This window comes from Protopterus annectens, chromosome 5.part0 (assembly GCF_019279795.1).
Source record: "Protopterus annectens isolate FY-2018-M chromosome 5.part0, PAN1.0, whole genome shotgun sequence".
In the NCBI taxonomy this organism is placed as follows: Eukaryota; Metazoa; Chordata; order Ceratodontiformes; family Protopteridae; genus Protopterus; species Protopterus annectens.
In genome coordinates, this window is record NC_056735.1 from 1,551,772,269 (window position 1) to 1,551,793,826 (window position 21,558).

The 21,558-nt window shown below is 36.4% G+C and overlaps 1 protein-coding gene across 1 annotated transcript in view; it reads left to right on the forward strand.

Moving 5' to 3' along the window:
• The window catches only part of ADAMTS5 (ADAM metallopeptidase with thrombospondin type 1 motif 5), a 111,974-nt gene that overhangs the window by 43,875 nt on the left and 46,541 nt on the right, over positions 1–21,558 (forward strand). Inside the window, exon 3 of the mRNA XM_044071348.1 lies at positions 20,066–20,233. Coding sequence (XP_043927283.1) covers positions 20,066–20,233 — 168 coding nt within the window. The remainder of the gene's footprint in view (positions 1–20,065; positions 20,234–21,558) is intronic.

Here is a 21,558-nt window from a genome sequence, read left to right on the forward strand (position 1 = left end):
ATTTTTGTTCTGCTTAACTCACAATGGGATTATAATGGGATTAAAGTGGACAATTGGGATTACAAGCATTAAATGCCATTTTAGAGGCCAGCATTTTGCATTTCTAAAGGTGAAATAGTTCATAACTGTCTCAAAAGAATAAAACAAGAGTTGCCACATTATCAAAATGTCTTAAAGCACAGAAATACAAGTTCTCACACTGTCAGATGCTTCTAGTCTTTCAGATATTTACATTGTTTACTCTGCACTGAGACTCGACATCAAGTTCACAACTACTTCATCAGCTAGCATATGCAAGTTAGTTTCTCGGATGATTTTTGCTGTGAAATCCTTTTTGGACTTTGTCCCTCCTCTGCAACTACAACCTCAGTATTTAATGCGTTTGAAGCTCCAAGTTACCATCTGTTCTAGCCATGTGTGTGCTTAGATTATTGCCATATTGCAGCAGTGTTATAACCCTTTTGATATTAGGATTGTGTATGATATTATAATTTTGATGTGGCCATTTTTGTTACTGGAGACATTTTTTGTGCCTTATGATACTCAAAAATGGGAAGAATGATGATGAAGATCTTGTTTGCATTTAACATTGGTTTCACCCATACATTAGTCTGTAATTTGGACCGTTTGTTATTTGTAACTTTGTCAACTCTGCATTCTAGGGCTGGATTTTAAAAGTAAGGCCTAACACAGGCTGCTACATCTGATAGCAGTCCTTTCTGATTCAGAGACAGGCTTACTGCAGTGATCCTGTGTAACCTGTAAGAACACCATGGTGGTCCATCTCCTTAGTTGACTTGCATGTGAATGATGCATTCTGGGAGAGTGTCATATGCTAATTAGCCCCTGGAAATGCCTGTGATAAGGCACTTTATGCAGATGTGCAAGTTAGCTTGGACAATTTTAAATAACTTGGCCAGAAAGTTCACATTCACACATTACTTTTAATGGGTGATATCATGTTAAAGATAATGCTGGGGAGTTTAGCAGACAGGAAGTGGTAGGTGTGTGTGTGTGTGTGTGTGTGTGTGTGTGTGTGTGTGTGTGTGTGTGTGTGTGTGTGTGTGTGTGTGTGTGTGTGTGTGTGTGTGTGGCTGCATGTGTGAATGTATGCAGAGGGATGAGTGGTATCTGTTGAGTGTGTGTGACTGTATATCTGCCTGGGTGGTCACAGTAGATGGTTAGTTAGGAGATAGGTAGCGGTAGGTGTGTGTATGTGATTATGGGTGATTGTCATCTGTGAGTGCATTCAGTGTGGGGAGAATGTGAGGAGGTACGGAGGTGCCTGTGCATGTACATGAATGTATGTGTGTATGGGGGGGGGGTCTGTCTTATCTCTCAAACTCCCCTAGATTAACAAACAAATCCTGCTATTCATAAAATGGCCGGCACGCTAAAGTCAGTGAGAACAAATATTTAGTATATTTTATAAGCCATACATTTCAATACTCATTAAAAAAATAAGATAACTAACAAACCAGTTTCGCCATATGTTGCCTTCATCAGTGTTACAAATCCAAATGAATTGTGTGGACTTAAATATATACACATTGAATATACACCATACTCCCATTGGTTAATTAAAGATGTTCATTAAGACCAAGTAAAAATAAACCTCCATGTCTAATAATCAGGACTTTTCTTTGTAATTTAAAATATTATGCTAACCTAGTTTGTTTGATCTATTATAAACAATTCTATCAATAATAATAAAATTAAATTTGGCAGTAGAATGTTTCTTAGTATGCTTAAAAAGAGCATTAGACATACGTCCATTTTTAATATCACTCATATATTCTGCTATACGAGTTTTTAATGGACGTGAGGTTTGTGCAATATAGAATGCTGAATAATTGCAAGTTGCAAGGTAAATAACCCAATCAGAACTACAATTCCCAAAAATAAAGATATCAAAAACCTTAGATGTATTTTTTGTGGTAAACCTTGTCTTACTTATATACTTACACAAAGAACAGTGTCCACAGGGCTGCCAACCTTGCAACCCCCCCCCCCCCATAAACTGTAGTTTGTTTACCAACATCTTAAGACACCTTTTTCTTTTTATAGTGATTAAACCAGCTTTCCAAAGTTTTACCCCTTCGATACGAAAAAAGACACCTAGATGCTAATAACTCACTCAACAAATTATCTGTCAATAGAATGTCCTAATATTTTTGTGTGACATTCTTAAAAAAATATGTATTATTGCCAACTAACCTTAATGTTGTTGTTGTTCTTTCGACTTTTTCCCAGTAAGGGGTCGCCACAGCGGAACTCCGGTCCGCTAATGATTGGCAGTAGATTTTTATGAAATGCCAAGGTGCCAGCTCAACGTCCAACCTTCAACGAAGGCACTCCCATTTACGCACACATGTCTTTCGAATGCTACCCAACCGCGGGGAGGACATGCAGACTCCACACAGAAGGCACTCCCAAGCCAAGCCGAGAATCGAACCTTAATGTATTATCTGGAATTCTGTTATTTTTATATTGTAACAACTGTAATCTAACAATCCCCTTAACTAACTCTATAATATCACGATACCTATACCCTTGATTACAAAACCTATCTACCAGTTCTGATTCATGTCAAATACATTTTTCATTAACAGAACAAATCCAATGTTTCCTTAAAAATTTAGGTATATTATGACTGATATGACCAGAATGACAGCATGCAATAAAGTATTAAAATGAGGATGTTTCCAATAGACCACACTTTGCAAGGTACCATCATTGTTTTTCTTAATATTCACATCTAAAATATGATATTAGTAAGCTCATATTTGACAGTAAACTCTATCTCCCATTTATTTTCATTAAGATATTCTACAAATTCAGTAATATATATTAGATATGACTTCCAGACCATCCAGCAATCATCCAGGTGCCTGCACCATATATCAATAGAAACACTAAAGAGACACTAAACACCAAGACATTTTAAATATTACTATAAAGGTACTTGAAAGGTTAATAGAACAACAACAGAAATATGGGTCGAGAGAACACTAGACACCAGGAATTCCCTTTAAATATTATCCTAAGTCACTTAAAATTTAAAAGAACAATAGGGAAAAAAAACTTTGATCTCTGTACCCTGAGATCAGAAAACATGTCATTAATAAGTCAGTGCATTAGTCCTCTACCCTCTCTGTGGGGGTAATACAAAGCATTTATTGCATTAAGATTATTTTTCTGCACAATAAAAAGTATGAAACTCCAATGCCTGGTATTACTGACTGACTGTAATAGACCATTGGTTGTTAGGGATAGGTCAGGTATAAGGCAAAAATTAAGGTAGTTCTGTAAAATTAGGGACAGCTTAGAGGGATGGGAGTTGCCATACCTCTAAATGACTGTGCCCAACACTTTTGGACACAACAGGAAGGAATACTAGACAACATCAGGGAGAACTTTTAAATATTACTCCAAGTCACTTCAAAAGTTAATAGAGCAACAGGTATAGCATCACAGTGCATTTTCCGAACAATAGGAAGAAAGAAAATGTAATTTTGGATGTTCCTGACTGACTACAAACATCTGTGATGTATGAGGGGCAAAATAAGAGGATCCATCAAGGGTGTACTGCAATCTGACACATGTAGGAGGTATGTCTGTGTGTTTGAATGTGTGCTTGTATGTGTCAAGAATGAAAGAGGGGAGTGATTGTGCCAAAATGATGCACGAGCCTCCTTAGGTTATTACCAGAGAAAGTGCTGATCACCACTAGCAGAACACCACTCAATTCAGAGACATGCAGATTAGCCAATAATGAGGTCTTTCTGCATTGCTGCTAGTGTGTCTATGAATCTTATTTTTCATAATAATGGAAAGGCTCTTTTGGATTTAACTCTTAGTGTTCACAGTGTTTTTTTATGAATCCCAGGGCTTGAGTATTATCACTACCTATCAACCATTTGAACAGTGTTGTATTTTTTCCTCATTGGAATTTGAGGTTAAACATCGCGCCACGTTTGTTGTTTTATTTTATTTTTACTTTCTAATGTACTTAGAGTAATTGTGTTAAATCCAGTTTCATATTGCAGAGCTTTTAGTATTATATTATATTTATGTATTTTATTGTATTTCATTTATACTTGTAAATGTCTTATTTCTGTTTTTATCAAATATACATGTAAAGAGGTTAGTGTTCAGGCTTTCAGAGATGAAGATGAAGTTGATCTGGGCCAAATTCTTAGCCACAACTGTTTTGTGGACTGCTTTATTTTCATTTAAATTAATTTTAATATATGCATATAACAGTATTTTTTTTAGTATTAGTAGTTCTGTAATCAATTAGTGCATTTCATTTTAGCTATCCTCTTTATGTATCTACTTTCATTAAAGAACAAATTTCTTGAGATAAGTTCTAAAACAGATTTGGTTAAACTCAAAGTACATTACTTCTTGAATTTCCCTCAGGTGTTACTTACTTCACAATGATTTACAGAATATAATATTATGGCTAAGCATAATATACAGTTGTACATTGAGAGACAAACAGCTTAACTGTCTCAGTAGTAGTCCTTTGTATGTGGCATGTAAAGAAGAACAACATACTTTCTGAATAACTAGAAATTGCAAGTATTGATAAATAAGTGGTTAAAAGTCAGACACCTTCCCAGTGTATCAGGCAGAGAAAATACTAACATAACTATTGTCACTTTGTAGTTCAGGTCTTAGGTCTGCAGTTTAGGATTCAGGGGATTTGGTCAAGCTGGGAAAGTAGGCACTTGTGTCCTTGGTATTATATATCTGGGTACTGAATTACTTTTCATGTGTGTGTGTGTGTGTGTGTGTGTGTGTGTGTGTGTGTGTGTGTGTGTGTGTGTGTGTGTGTGTGTGTGTGTATCTTTGTATATGTATGCATGCACTTTTTTAGTGGGATATTTTCTTACATAACAAGGAGGGTTTGCCAGTTGAACTGGTGAAGGACAGACTTTTCATTCCAGCTTCAGTGTTTTGAGCAGTCAGCACCATTTTGGTCTATGTCACTTGTGATGTTGTACAGGGAGATGTAAGAACAGCAGGATGTGGCATAGTTTTCTGTCAGCACTCCTGGCTGTGCTTTACTATATTCATTGGGGTCAGAATGCTTATGGATGCACCATTTAAGAGACCTTTGCTGTTTGTCCCAAGATAGCCCCTAACATATTCAGGACACAAAAAAGGGCAGTTTCCAACACTTCATTCCTCCCCACATTCCTTGTGTAGGACATAAAGCCATGTGTTATGTGCATCCAAGACCCTGCAGAAAAATAGTGCTGGAGCTGGAGAGTCCCAATCAGTTACATCACTGACCCAGTAGTCAGGGTGTCATAGGGGTCTCAAGGAGGTTGTGGTCCCTGTTAAGGAGATTATTTATTGCTCCCACATTGGCCATCCCATATTGGAAGTGGTTGAGGAATCTCTCAGTAGTACAAATTTTTCAGGGAAAGCTGGTTGAGAGAGATTTATCCAGTTCATATCTAGACAAAAATGCCCACCTTTACCTTGTTGAATATGCTACTCTCTTAGATGGTACTGGAGAGGAGAGGAAGGCAGTGTAACAGCCCCTCATAAAACAGGCATCCAAGAGGTCCTAGCAAGTAGTGAAAACAAGGATGTCATTCCAGATTATTTTTCAGTATTAGAAAGACTTGGGACCACAGGCCCATGTTTGATCTTAACATCCTAAAAACTTATGTCTCAAAACAGCCCTTCTGCATTGTTATTCTGAAGTCTACTCTCTTATGTATATCAAGAGGAGAGGGGATATTTTGTTTCAGTGTTCAGGATGCTTACATTCAAATAAAAATTACTAAAGCACTCGGGAAGTTCCTTTCATTATAAATATTCCAGTCTTTCTCAGTCCTTGACATTTAGCCTCACCGCATCTCCACCCCCTTCTCTGTCTGTTTACCAAATGCATTTCAATAGTGATGCCTGTGCGGCATCACAGTTTTTCAACAGTTGGATGATTAGCTCCCATTATAGTATACCAAGGCTACAGCAAGTACCAGAACTAGATCAGTTTATTTGCCTTTTGACAGGACATCACATATACTACAGAGTGTAAGCAGACCTTTACCTGCAGATGCTGGGGCTCATTGGAGTCACAATAGTTTTAATAACTTATACCAAGTTACATGTCAGTGTCTTACAGTGGATGCCACAGTCCCAACACAGGGATTCTCTGGAGCTGTTAAAGAAGCTTTCCAGAGCTTGCCGCAGCAATTTTTTTCTTCTTTTTGGCATTGTCATGCAGCCATCTTCAGGGCAGTCATTTTGCTGTCCTGAAACCTTTGGACTTGATCACTGTGGCTGCATCTGCCATAGTGGAGGCACTTCAGTGGGAGTATGGTTCAAGTGTTGTGGTCATCCCAGGAGTCTATTTAAATGTCAGGGTTCTAGTGAGGAAAGCATTCCTGTTGACCCTCTGTGTGCGCCAAGATGTCCTTCTCCTGATGTTCTAACAATTCACTTAGACAGTCTAACATTAGTGTTGTACCTAAGCAAACAGAGTAGAATGAAGCCCTACCCATTGTAATGTGAGGCGGTAAGTATTTGGGAATAGTAAGTTTCAACCCACCATTTTTGGGTTGCCACACATCCTAGGATCACAAGCTATCTTGCAGACAGACTCAGCCATTGTCTATATGTGCGTTAGAATTGGTCATTCAGTTTATCCATTTCCAGAACATTATTTTAGATAGGAGATCTGCAGTCAGCAGTCTGTTTGCATCCCCTATGAGTACCGGCTTTTATTGCTCATCCATCTACCTGACAATGGCAGCAGGGATGCATTAGTCTTGGACTGACCTTGGAGGTTGCTCAATATTTTTTTGCCATTTACTGTAATGATGATCATACACAAGGACTTAGCCTAAGTCCATAGGGCCAGGGTAATTTTAGTGGCTTCATATCAGTGCTGGCAAATATATATTCTTGGCTGTTGCAGTTGTTCAGGTAGAACATCTGCTAAGGCTGCCTCTCAGAAAAAAAAAAAAATCTGTTGACTCACCAGTCATTGAAGGTATATATATATATATATATATATATATATATATATATATATATATATATATATATATATATATATATGTGTGTGTGTGTGTGTGTATGTATATGTATATATATATAGATATACATATATATATATATATATATATATATATATATATATATATATATATATATATATATGACTTCAAGTTCTAAAGTTGTCAGCTTGGCTGCTCCAGTTCTGTTGATAGCCAGGGAGCAAGTGTAGGGTTATGGATATGTTCTCACCTTCTCAGGAACTCTCCTTTCAGAAAGTCACACAATCATCTAAATGACTGTATAAGTCATGCAACTAGCACTGCCACATGGAAGTAGCAGTTTACTTAATTCACCAATCCCTGGGGCTTTGTCATGAGGCCTTTTAGGAGACAAGAAAACCAAATACTAAAACCATTATTTAAAGTAGCATTACTTACAGTTGTTATTAATTAATTATTTTAGTGACTTTTTCTTATATACAAAAGAAAGTCATAGGATTCTACCATAAACCAAAAAACATCCACAACTAAAATACCACATTCTTACTATATCAAAACAAATGGTCAAGGAAAAAAAGACATAGGGTAAAAAAAAAAAAAAAGAGAGAGATTCTAAAACAGAGCAAATTCAAGTCAAATGTTGCCAGGAATGTCAACATCGACTCTTAAGGAAAGGTTGTATCAAATTTCAAAATAAAATGTGTCTCAGGCTGATTAAGTTTCTGTATTTTATCACCAGCTGCATGGAGATGTGGAGATGCTAGCACTGTAAACATTAAATACAGAAGTTTATTACATGCAAAAACCTCATGTACTTGTAGCACTATCTGACTTCAAAGATTATTGTTGGCAACATCCCTAATATGTAGTTTTACCTTCTTATGAGTTTATTCAGTGTACCATCGGAAGTTGCAATTAAAGGAAACCCCACAAATCACCTCTATAGATCCATCACTCCATTGATGTTATGGAAGGGGGCTAACTTAAACAATAGCAATGACCCACTTCCCCCATTTAAAGATTTCCTTAATGAAAGGCTTACATTCCTATCATTCGTGAAAATATTTAAATTTGCTGTAACTATATTTCAAAAAGAAATGGAGAAATTGGAACATTTAGTAACATATACAATTTATGCCTGACAAAGAAAAGCTATTCATAATGTCAACTGTCTGTCCTTGATACCGGAAACAAGGAGGACTCTTGAGGGTGATGAACCAAAATAATATTCTGTGCATTTGCCAACAAGAAAACTTTTCAGTGTTTCTCTTTTAATCTTAATCTAACCATGACAAATGTGGAAAAAAATACCACCACCGCTGATGTTTTTACATGCCCTAATTAACTCATCTAAAGGCAAGGATTTAATTAAGTGAGGGGGCATGAGCACTGCTAGCAGGGAGGAACATTGGAGACATCCTTTCTATAAAAGAACAGTCTTTATAGGGTTCTTTTTTGACATATCTCAAGGAAATGTCCAGAAAGTTCCCCTATGTTACCAGTAACAGATGATAACAAGTGAGGATCAAGCTATCATTCTTGTTACATTTGATGAATGTCCACAGACACCATTATATGGACATAATTAAAGATGATACAAGGATACTTGAGCATCTGTTTCCTTTGTGCTCCCTGGCTGCCATTTTGAAGCTCTATATTAACTATAGGTTTTGTGTTTCTCCTTAAACTCTGACCTTCTCTCCTTCCTGGCACAATAGCATCCCACTGTCTTCAAATAACTGCCCTATTCTCTGCCTTCTTCTCCCAAGTCAAATCTTTTTTTGATACTTTCTACTTGCAATCCTTCCTCTTAACTGTCTCACCCTACCTTGTCTCTTTCATTTATATGATATAAATTTTGGTACAAAGAATCTTGTACACAGCCCTCTTCGGGTCACCCCACAGATTTTCTCTTGGATTTAGGTCTGGGCTCTGGCTGGACCATTCCAAAACTTTAATCTTCTTCTGGTGAAGCCATTCTTTTGTTGATTTGGATGTATGCTTGGAGTCATTGTCATATTGAAAGGTGAAATTCTTCTTCATCTTCAGCTTTCTAGCAGACACCTGAAGGTTTTGGGCCAAAAGTGACTGGCATTTGGAACTGTTCATAATTCCTTCCACCTTAACTAATGCCCCAGTTCCAGCTGAAGAAAAGCAATCCCAAAACATGATACTGCCACCACCATTCTTCACTGTGGGGATGGTATTCTTTTGTTGATGCAAAGTTTTGTTTTTGTGCCAAACGTACCTTTTGGAATTGTGGCCAAAAAGGTCAACCTTATTCTCATCAGACCATGACACATTTTCCCACATGCTTTTGGGAGACTTGAAGTATTGTTTTGCAAATTTTAGCCAGGCCTGGATGTTTTTCTGTGTAAGAAAAAGTTTCCGTCTTACAACCCTACCCCATAGGCCAGACATATGCAGAATAAGGGAGATTGTTGTCACATGTAGTAAACAACCAGTACTTGCCCGAAATTCCTGCACCTCCTTCATTGTTGCTGTAGGTCTCTTGGCAGCCTCCCTGACCAGTTTTCTTCTTGTCTTTTCATCACTTTTGGAGGGACATCCAGTTCTTTGCAATGTCACTGTTGTCCGATATTTTCTCCACTTTTTGCTGACGGTCTTCACTGTGTTCCATGGTATATCCAATGCTGTGGAGATGTTTTTGTACCCTTCTCCTGATACCTTGCAACAATGAGATCCCTTTGATGCATTGTAAGCTCTCTGCAAACCATGGCTTTTGCTGTAGCAGGCAGCTGAGTAAATGTCAAGAAAATTCTACTAGGACAGTTGAACTTTATTTGGGGTTAATTAGAGTCTCTTTAATTTATGGCAGGTGTGTACCCAAGAAGACTGAATGCTGTAATTAAAGCAAAAGGTGCTTCAACAAAGTATTAGTGTAAAGGTGTGCACACTTATGTAACCAGCTTATTGTATGTTTTTTTTTTATTTTTTTTTTCCCTAACAGATTTCTTTGTTTTTCAATTGAATTGTACTGGTTATAGGTCACATTAAAGTTGGGAAAAGTTTTGAAATTATTTATTGTGGTCTCATTTTTTTATATCACAAAAACCTGGCATTTTAACAGGGGTGTGTATACTTTTTATATCCACTGTATGGGAGACACTATAAATTTGACATTGTCTCCCGTGTCTTATTTTATTTGGAGCTTTAGTGATCAAGGAAGTGTTTCTGTGAGCCAAGTATTGAGATAAAAATATTATACAATGACTGGGCATTAACATTCCAGAATGAGCACGCTGATTAGTAGGCCCAACGAGCATGCCTGTTGAAAATCCGAGCATATACCAATGGAAAAAGGTCCGGTCACACGGACTTTTTTCCATTAATATATACCATAAAAATGTCAGTTTCTTTCCCTTAAAAAAACAATAAATAAATAAACTTGCAAAACCGGACACTTGAAACCAATGAGAAAGACGGGCCAGATAAAAATAAAAGAGTAGCCAGGTGTATTATGAAAAACTAGACAAACGTACCTGATTATCCTTTTATTGTCTATCTCCCAGCTCTCCCATACTTTCAAAGTGTCTCGCTATCTTAAAAAAAAAAAAAAAAACAGCAATGGAGATCTTTCTTTTTCCATTGCTTCCTATATAGAGCACCTATCACACAGCACTGATGTACTGCGTAAGCGTGGAAGCAAAAGTGCCATACGCATGTGCAGTCCATCAAAAACAGCAAGGGTATATCTTCAGAAAACAGAATACCACAGAGCTGTCATACAATGACATTATTTAAGAAAAGTAAGTAATTTTGTTTTTCTTAAATAATGTCATTGTATAATAGCAATAACCAACTCTGTGGTGTGGTATATTCAAGATTTACCCACGGTTGTCTTTGTTTAATCACTTGGTCTTCGCCCTTGTGATTAAACCACACCAACCATGGGTAAATCTTCAATATACCACACCGATGTCGTCGGTTATTGCTATAGTAACTCATAAAATGCTTATAGGGCAGCGTTACTGCAAGAGAATGTTTTTGCATTCCTAGTTAAGAATTCTTCAGCTGTCAGGTTTGGTCTCTTCTATTTTCTCCTTAGCTTACTATGAATATAGTAAATTCCATCATGAGTTATAGTCAGAATTGTGCTCCCTTTAAAAGAGGTGTAGTTTTCTGATTACTGTTAAAAACTGGTCTTGCGTTTCTTTCAAGGCCAGCATCTAGCATGCAATGTGGCAGTCCAAGTCACAAACCTTTATTCCACTGAGGATTGTGTCTGGTTGTAAAGTAGGTAACTTTTCCCTTGGTTTTATTTGACGTCTGTATAGTAATCAAAACCCAAAAGATTTGGTGTAAATACCAGTATCAAAACGATCCACAAGGGAAGTTAGGTAATGTTTTAAGATATGTTTTGGGAAACAAAGAGCATTCTGTTATATGTGCCTGGGTTAAGCAGAAGTTCATTACCCAGGCTTGCTATGTGTTTACATTTCTACAGTATATGTGCTAGCCAATTAAAGTGAAAATATTAGTTTTGTGACTTAAAGATCTTGATGAAAACAATATGCAGGTACCGTTCATTTGTCTTTCCCATTTAAAGTGGATTGTCATAGTAACTGCAAGAAACAAAGTGAAATATGTCATACAAACTCTAAGCTACATTATGCCTTAAGAAACTAGTACTTCATAAGAAAAGGAACTTTGTGTTACACCTCAAGAATGAACATGTTCTGTCTTTTGTCCTGTGATGCAAACTGCATGCTTACTCAGTACTTTTGTTTGCTTGGTGTAATTCCTAGATACTGATTTATGCTACCTTCAAACTTTATGGAAGATTTTTTTTTCTCTGAGCACATGCCAAAAAAAGTTAAGTTTATCTAGCGTTTTGCAGGAAGCTGAACAAGAATGCTTGTAAAATTTTACAACCTCGTTGAAAAAACTTTAGCTTAATCCAAGTCATATTAAACTCTGTTTGTTATTGGTATGAGTGGGTGGATGGTGAGCCTAGCCAAAGACCCTAATTTGGAAAAATGGCACCTACCCATGGGATGGAAACCTCACGACAGGCCCATGATTTGGGTCGGTGGGGGGACTAGAATATCAGAAGGGATCCACTTAAAAAGGTAATTTTTTGTAAGTCATTATCTGATAGGTTTCAGCAGAATAGTTTAGTTTGTAGTACAGTACATAGGGAGGAGAGAGAAAGAGGGAGGGAGAGAGAGAGAGAGAGAGAAGGACAGAGAGAGAGAGAGAGAGAGAGAGAGAGAGAAGGACAGAGAGAGAAAGAGAGAGAGAGAGAGAGAGGGAGGACACACAGACATACATGCCTTTATATTACAGATGCTAGCCAAGTAATTTATTTCTGGCAGAAGACTCTAGAAAGCAGGATTTGAAACTGGAATGAAATTGTCATTCCAATTACTGCATACTTTAAACAGTTTTGCTTCATTAACTTGCAGATCTTACTGCTAAAGCCTCCTTGTATGCCTTATGTACTTCAGCATCTATCATTATTACTTCCTGCAAGAAGATGGTCCAGGAATTAAAGAAGGTCAAACAGCTACTGTAACAGTGAAGTAGTGTAAGAGCGATCTATGACAACAGAATCTGCCACTTATGTGTAAATGTAACTAAGCACTACAGCATACTTCAGGGAACATTTAATGGGGCTTGTATGGATATTAAATATGACTGATGCAGCATTTAGATGCAGTTATTTTAAGCTAAGCTGACGTCTGATGGCTCATCCGCTGTATTCTTTTAGAATCTGTGTGCCCTGATTGGCTGACAAATAGAATGATTCAGTGTAGAGTGATGGTTCAAAGAAGGAAACTTATGATGCAGATGTCTTTGAAAAGGCAATCTGAATCCAGGTCGTGATGTCTGCTATGCACCGCAGCTGAACTGCAGAGCCATCCGTTCTAACACTGGTTTGAAACAACCCACCACCACCACCCCCTACCCCACAATAACATGACATATTATCACTGCATAATGTAATGCTAAAACTTGAGAAACCACTGAGGGTCAGACACACAAATATTTTTTTTTTATTATTAAGATTCCTATAATAACTTCAGCTGTCTTCTCTATTACAGCTTTAGTCAATGCATTGTAGCCAAAGAATAAAACTACAGTGTATGTGTACTTGAGTGTTTCAATTCCTGAAATGATAGCATCATTCCCTTTGCCTGTAATCAAATGTTTCTTTTTTATTGTAACCTTTATGTCACTGACTTAGCAGACCTATTCCTTTTATCCATTTGAGTTATGCAATTGGCAAGTCATGCCTGATAGCATGGTAAATAATTAGTATAAATGCAGACCTCCGAAAGAGTAGATTTTTAAAGTATGTTTTTGCAGCTGTAGCAGTTTAGCAGTGTATCTGTCTTGTAGGGGTCCCAGGCATAAATACGAGATAGTAGGGTTCAGTACCATATTGTGTGATCAGTAATATGCGATTCCTATGATCTCAGGTAAAAAGAAAGATTTCAATATCTCCAGGATTTCTGCTTGCTTGCAGATATAGAGATCTCAGATTTAGTGTAGTACTGGAAGTGTGGAAGCCACAGCTCCTCATGTTGGGAGGCGAGGGCGGGTTACATGATTCAAAGCCTCTCTGAAAAATACTTTTTAGAGATGTTTTCCCATCAGAAGAGTTACCAGTATTTAAGTATGCAGTTGAGAAAAGTCGCATATGTGGCATGATGCTATATCAGAAACATACTATGAAAAGTGGGTATGCAGCTAGTATTTTTTCTTGGCATATACTTTTTCAACTGCCATATACTTTAACTTTAAAATGTCATCTTCTATATGTTATGAAAATTCAGGTGTCAGTTTAAATGAAGTTAAGCAGGTATTCATTCTATTGTTTAATATCTGCAAAAAGTATCCAAATGCTACTTTTTAAAGTCACCTGACTTTCAGAAGGCAAGACACTCACTCCTCCTGCTAGATAAGCGCTCCAAGAAGAAAGGTCCTCAACCCCATCATGTTGTGAGGCTTGGGCCTTTTCTTTCTGCTCCTACCTTTATTCCCCTTTGTATGTTTGTTTTTTCATTCATTTATTTACTCACTCATTCATTCTTACCTCTGTTCCCATTCTTGCTAGGACAGGTACAGAATGAAACTAGCAATTTCTGATTTCTACAAGGATCAAGCTCTAGTCCTGAAAGTCTGGTTTTCCTGTTTCCATTTGCAAACTAACATAAGTTTTCCGATCTCTACTATTGGGGCTCCCCTCATTTCTACCCCCAGTGCAGGTGAGATGCTATTGAATACTCATTTTCATCCATTGGTTAGCTGCCGGAAATGCAGACTGCTACTTGAATAGGTTGTATGGCCCTTATTGGCATCTGTCAGTTTACTTAAGTGGAATACAGTGCTGATTTAACTACTTTGGAAGCATTATTGACATAATGATTGCTTTCTTTCACTGGATTCCCATATTTGATTTCTTTCATTGAATTCCCACACACTCACACACACACACACACACATATATATATATATATATATATATATATATATATATATATATATATATATATATATATATGTATATAAATCTATAAAAATATCTATGTTTATCTCTCTCCCTCACGTGTGCGCGCACGCTCTCTCTCTCTCACTCTATATATATATATATATATATATATATATATATATATATATATATATATATATAAAGCAAAAAAGATGTAAGGCAAAACAATGTCACTATGCAACTATTGCAAAAAGTCCATTTATTGAGGTAAAAACACAAAACATAAGCGCTTTCACGGTGTATCCCACTGCTTCTTCAGACGTATTAACATTAACATTAAGGGCTACCATTTAAATACACCAAATAAAGCTGCTATCCAATTGAAAAGTCTCTAACTAATAAGTATTTTCTTAAAGGCATATATAAAAACATACATATAGAAAATATATGTATGTATATAAAAAGCGCTCTATAGCTAAATATATAAATTTGTGTGTATAAAAACATATAAACAATATAAACAGTACTGAAGCTAATAGATCCTTTAGATATGACGAACTATGAAACAGATAATAAAATATATTAAAAATAATAAGAAACTGAAGTACATGTTAATTCCTAAGTGGTCTAGCTTGTAGGACAGGTTTCATAGGGACTTTATCATTAAGTCCCATAACTGCATCAGCCCTCAGTCTAATAATCCACTTGGTCTCATTTACTTCCGTCCTATTCCTAATGTCCCCTAACCTGCTGCTAACCTTGGTATTTTGTATCATATACAATTTAAATGTATGTGAAACTGAAGTGTTCATAAAATTTTTAGCTAATGCATTGGTTGAGACCTGTTTGTGTATGTCATACAAATGTTCCCTGATCCTAAACTTAAACTTTCTATCTGTTTTACCCACATAATAAGCCATGCAGGTTTCACAAAAGGCAAGGTAAACCAAATGCTCAGTATCACAAGGTCCTTCCCCATTAAACCAAAAGATTTTCTTTAGGTCTGGATGAAAGAACTCTCTCAACACTTCTATATGTTGACAAAAATTGCAATTATTACATGGTTTAACCCCCTTACTTGGTTCTTTCTTAGTACTTCTAGGGTAACACAACATCCTCTTTATATTATTCATGTTTTTGCAAATAAGAGAAGGTTGAGCACCCACTACTTTTCTGATTTCAGGGTCTGCTGCTAATGCAGGCCAATATTTCTTGTAAGTATTAGTAGCTACTTTCACATTATTAGCATATTTAGCTGGCATTCTATGTTGTACACTATTTCTCCTGTGTTTTCTATAAGACGTTAATTGTCTAACTTCTTCTGCCTGTTCTGAGAAATAAGGTCTCCCTGTCATAGGTCTGCTATCTCTAACTCGAGAAGTATTACATCTACCTTATTCTTACGGTATCCTCCCTGAGTAAATATATATTCTAAAAACAGCATTTATTCTTCAAAATCTTTCTGTGCAACACATAGTCTTGATAGTCTCATTCCTTGACCTCTCACTACATTGTTAAATATATGATGTGGGTGCATGCTGGTCCTATATAGGAAGGTGTCCCTATAACATTCTTTTCTAAAAATTTCTGTAGTTCCTCTCCCTTCTTCTGTGACATTAATGGTTACGTCTAGAAAATATATGCTTTTAGTGGAGTGCTTCATAGTAAATTTTAAAAATGTAGAAGAATGATTGAGATATTCAAAACAATGTAAAAGTTGCTCCTGAGAGCCTTCCCAGATAAAAAAGAGGTCATCCACAAACCGTCTATAAAATCTTATATGTGTTCTAAAATTACCATCTACTATAAATTCCTGCTCCTGCACTGCCATGACTATGTTAGCATAACTGTTAGCACATGAAGTGCCCATAGCTACACCGTCTACTTGGAGATATAGCTGGTTGTCAAACATAAACACATTATTTTCTAGTACAATTTCCATCAGCAATGCTATCATGTCTCTCTTTGCTGCATTAAGGCTTGAATGTTTCCCCAAATAATTCTGTAGCATGTTTATACCTTGGTGGTTCGGAATTACTGTAAATAAGGATTGAACATCTAAAGCGACCATAATGTTTCCCCTGAAATCCATATTAGTGTGATAATACCGCTGCAGATCCATTAAAAACTGTTTGGAATCTCTTAAAATAAGGCAATTCTGGTCTACAAATGGTCTTAAAACTTTCTCACGATATATAGAGATTGGTTCTGTACACCATCCGTTTTCTGAGATAATAGGTCTCATAGGTGTTTTTTTTTGTGGACTTTCGGTATACCTTGCATGATGGGTATAAGTGGATCCTCTATCATAAAATATTTACACAAATTAAAATCTGATACTCTCATTGCTAGGCTTTCCTATAGTGTAGTGTTAAATCTACTCATGATTTTATGTACATCACTATAAATAATTTTCCTATACGAAACATCATCGTTTAACATATCGTTAATTTTGTTAATATAAAACACTCTATCTATAACTACTATAGGTCCATCTTTATTGGTGGGGCATATGCAAATATTTTCATCCTCCTGTAATGAGTTCAAGGCTACCCTTTCTTTATAATCTAAATTAAAGAAACCCTTATTCTTTCTGCTATTGCCACTATCAGATGAACTATTATAAAAAGCTTGATACAATGCTTCTGTACACAATTTTTCATAAATAAAAGGAACAGAGTGGTTAAGGGGTACATAAGTGCTTGGCTTACTTAAATTATAACTATTATTAAAATCATTGATGGAATCATTATTACCATATAAAACTTTCAACATTACTGTCCTCATATAGTATTTTAAATCCAGAATATAATCTGTTACCTCTGCCGGTCGAGCAGGAAAGACCCTTCTCCAAAACCTGTACTTCTTCCCGGCTAAATATTCCATACTGTTAAGTTGTATTGTTCGACCACATTTTCTTTATTGTGTGTGTGTGTTGGATTGCTGTTGCTGTGGTCGTATTTCCTTTTCAGTCTTGTTCTGCTTCTGGCTCTTTCCCTGCCACTGGTTCCTTTCATGGCTATGGGTAAAGGGTAGTTTAAACTTAACTGTCTCTTCCCTTCCTGCATGGATGTCGTTGCATTCATTTTCATAGGTAAGGGATTTGTAACTTCTTCTGGTAATTGAGCTATAGAGGTTTCAGGAACCTTTCGTCTGGCCCCTAATAATTCTTCTTTGGAAAGATTTGAAGGGTTTGTCTGCAAAAAACTCCACGTATGCTGGTCACTTTCTGCTTCAGCAGCTGATGTACAATTTCCATGGGCTGTACTCTGTTGAGTTAAAAACTCCCCGTGCCGCTCATGGGTTCCCGAGATGGGTGTAAGCCAAAATGCTGCTCATTGATTAGTCCCATTGCTGTCTTTTGGCCAAGCAAAGACATGGCCATTAAGGAAATCCCTGTTGTCTCTTTCTAGTTTCTGTAATTTACTATGCAAAGATTTCTTTTCAAATAAAACCAGGGAGATGATATTCCTTACCTTAATGTCTATTAGAGCTTCAGAGAACTCTGTATACAGTTCCGTTTGTATATTGAGCAGTTTATCTGAGAGTTCTTGCTCTTCCGGCTTGAAAAAGTCTATCATTAAGTTTATATACTTGTAGCTCAGCTCATTATTTAATTTTTGCCACTCTGCTAATAAAATAGGGTACTTATTCCCATCTGTGGGCATTTTGAGAATACGGAATAATCTTCAGTATCAAACATGATTCAAAATAAAAGAGTTGCAGCTGAAGCTTGTTTAATTTAAATAAACAGTCCTCAAAATGATTTATTTTGTCTCTCAAGATATCCAGGTTTGTGCCATATTCACCATCTACATTATTACTCATGTAGACATTTTCCTGCAGCAAGGGGTTGCTCACTCTATTCAGAGAATCCCGCAACCTGTTCTTAATGGAGACATTAACATCCGATGTACGACCCTGTGATGTGTAATCCAATTCAATTCCCTGCTGCTCCTTTGCCATAGTTCCAGTGGTCAGGTAAAATTGTATAAAATACCCAAACACGAAGTAAAGTAGCTGCACCTTCTGGATTAATGCCTAAACACCCGAAAACAAGAAAAGTACTATAAAACAAATAAGGTGTAAGGCAAAACAATGTCACTATGCAACTATCGCAAAAAGTCAGTTTACTGAGGTAAAAACACAAAACGTTTAGAGTGCTTTTTATATATATATATATATATATATATATATATATATATATATATTTTCTATATGTATGTTTTTATATATGTCTTTAAGAAAATACTTATTAGTTAGAGAGTTTTCAATTAGATATCAGCTTTACTTGGTGTATTTAAATGGTAGCCCATGATGTTAATGTTAATACATCTGAAGAAGCAGTGGGATACACCGTGAAAGCATTTATGTTTTGTGTATTTACTCAATAAACAGACTTTTTGCAATAGTTGCATAGTGACATTGTTTTGCCTTACACCTTTATTGCTTTATAGTACTTTTTTTGTTTCTGGATGTTTAGGAATTAATCCAGAAGGTGTATTTGCTTTCTGGGAGGATAAGAAGATATCTTGTTTGACTCTGTTTCACAGACCAAGTTTAGGTACTGATGCCTATAACCTTCATTTTATTGTTAAGTATTTGTTGTTTTCAGAATTCTGGTTTTAGTCCTTTACATTACAAAATTTATTTATTAATTTAGATAAGCATACATGCCAATAGCAAAGATTATTTTTTGAAGCATGACAAATTGCAAACATTTAAAGAAAGGAAAGATTGCTTGTCTACCTTTAGAATGACTACAGATGACAGAACTTTGGTAACACTGCTTTCAAAAATGTGATACATGCAAGGTACCAATGTCTTTCAATCATTGTCCTCTAGGAAATGAAGTGAAATACATCAGCTAAATTCTGGATCCATGAAGAGTTAGTGTCCAGTGTTTCATTTACCTGTATTAACATTCCAGAAGAGTTCTCATTTGCATTTAGTTTGTACATATTTAGGGATCAGTGTAACTCAGGTGAATCAGACTTGCTCACCATTCCGTTTGTATTCTAGTTTCAGTAAGTCTGCATACACCAGTGTTCTTCTCTTCCATTTCAACTAATATCAAACTGCTTAAGATACACATTGAGGCAGTGTGAATTAGACAACAGTAATTGTGGACTAATCCAATTTGTAAGTGTTTAATCAAATTGTTTGGTAAGTTTTACAGTTTTAAGATCTGTTAATACATTTGAAGTATCAGGAAAGGAGAGAAATGAATCTGAAAATGTTCATGAAACAGTTTGCTTAGCCAGTTTATCAGATAAATATATATCATTGATAACATACATTTTTTTGGACTTAAGTGTTGTAAAACTAATAATCCTTCACATAAATCTCCAGTTTCCTTCTATAGTGTGCATTCATCAAGTCTACATACAGCAAGAAGACAGCACTGTCTGAGCCTGTGTTTGTGTAGTAGTAATATAGTGAGTTATGAAGATAAGAATAAAAAAGCACACTTTTATTCACAAATCTGCATATTTCTGTTTTTGTTGTTTAAAAAACATAAAGAGAACTTTAATACAGTATTTACTGCCATGCTTCACATCTGCATGTGTTTTTGCTACAGGACACCTGCTAGGATTGTCCCATGATGACTCGAAGTTCTGCGAGGAGAACTTTGGCTCCATGGATGATAAGCGGCTGATGTCTTCTATTTTGACAAGCATTGATGCTTCCAAACCCTGGTCTAAATGTACCTCAGCAACAATTACAGAGTTCTTCGATGATGGACACGGTATGTTCATTTCATTTTCTGTAATAATACTAGGACTGGAAAATAATAGAAATTCTAAGAAAAGGGTTATTGCATATAACTTAGGTAATACTGATTCAGTTCTGCAGTTCCAGCTGTAACCGATATGTTTATTCTAAATGTCCTGGAATGACTCCATTTATTTCTGTTTTTTTTTTTTTTAAATTATGAATCTCTGCAGTAGAAGGGTTGAGTCTTTACAATGAAATGCAGTGTACCAGGATGACCTGTGTTCCATCATTAATGTCTGACAGTTTAACAGAAACAAAATCTTTCTAAGATCATGCTTCATTTGGCAATAGCAAGATATATTTTGATATATGTTTATGCTTTTGTTTAAAAATCAAAACTAAGCAATCCTAGTTAAGCAAAATATGTAAATCCTAAAATGGCTGAACTCAGCCCATTATAAACTGACAGATGTTAGCTGTTGCAGCTGTGGGTCATCATGCTACTGTTAAAAGACTTGGATGAGTTACTGCTTTACGGGGATGTCAGATTCCTGTTTAGAGGGTTTTGCTTGGATTCATTCCAGGTTTAATGACTGACATTAATATAGACTACAGATGTAGTAATGAAATCTCCGACTGAACCTACAGAAATTTTTTGCACTGCATGACATGAGTGCAAGCTGTGAGGGAAAGTGGAGACTCTGCAAACTGTCCAGAGTTCTTCATCTGTGTATTATATTATATGAGTTGGCATGAAGGACAAATTACACCTGTAAGTGTTTGTACCCTTTGCATTCTAAGAATGTTGCTGAAAACAAGGAATATGGGAACCTACTAAAAATACTTTTGTAAGCTGGATAAGTCCACTGGACACAGTTCCTTTTGTAGTTCTACCTACAAGTGGTGTATGTTTAAGTGACTATCAATGTAAGTTATTTAAGAAGTTAATAAATTATGTTGTCTAACTTACAAATTGTTGTTCTTCAAAAGTGTGCTTGGCATATCCCATGTTGAAAATGTGTGTGTGTGTGTGTGTGTGTGTGTGTGTGTGTGTGTGTGTGTGTGTGTGTGTGTGTGTGTGTGTGTGTGTTTGACACCTATGGGTTTCAGACTCAGTATCAAATGTACAGTTTCCCAACATGCAGTAGGTCAACGCCAAATGGTTGACACAGGCAGGGGCTCTACAGAGGTGCAAGATCAATGTTCCTTGGATAGGGGAATATTTCTTTTCCCCAGGGATTGTGTGATCTTTGAGTTAGTATATATAATTAGGGGGAGGTGTAAGGGGAGGGTGCAGGAAGGCTTGCCCTCCTGTAAAAACACTTGCCATTGGTTTACTTGCTCTGCTCCGGGGTA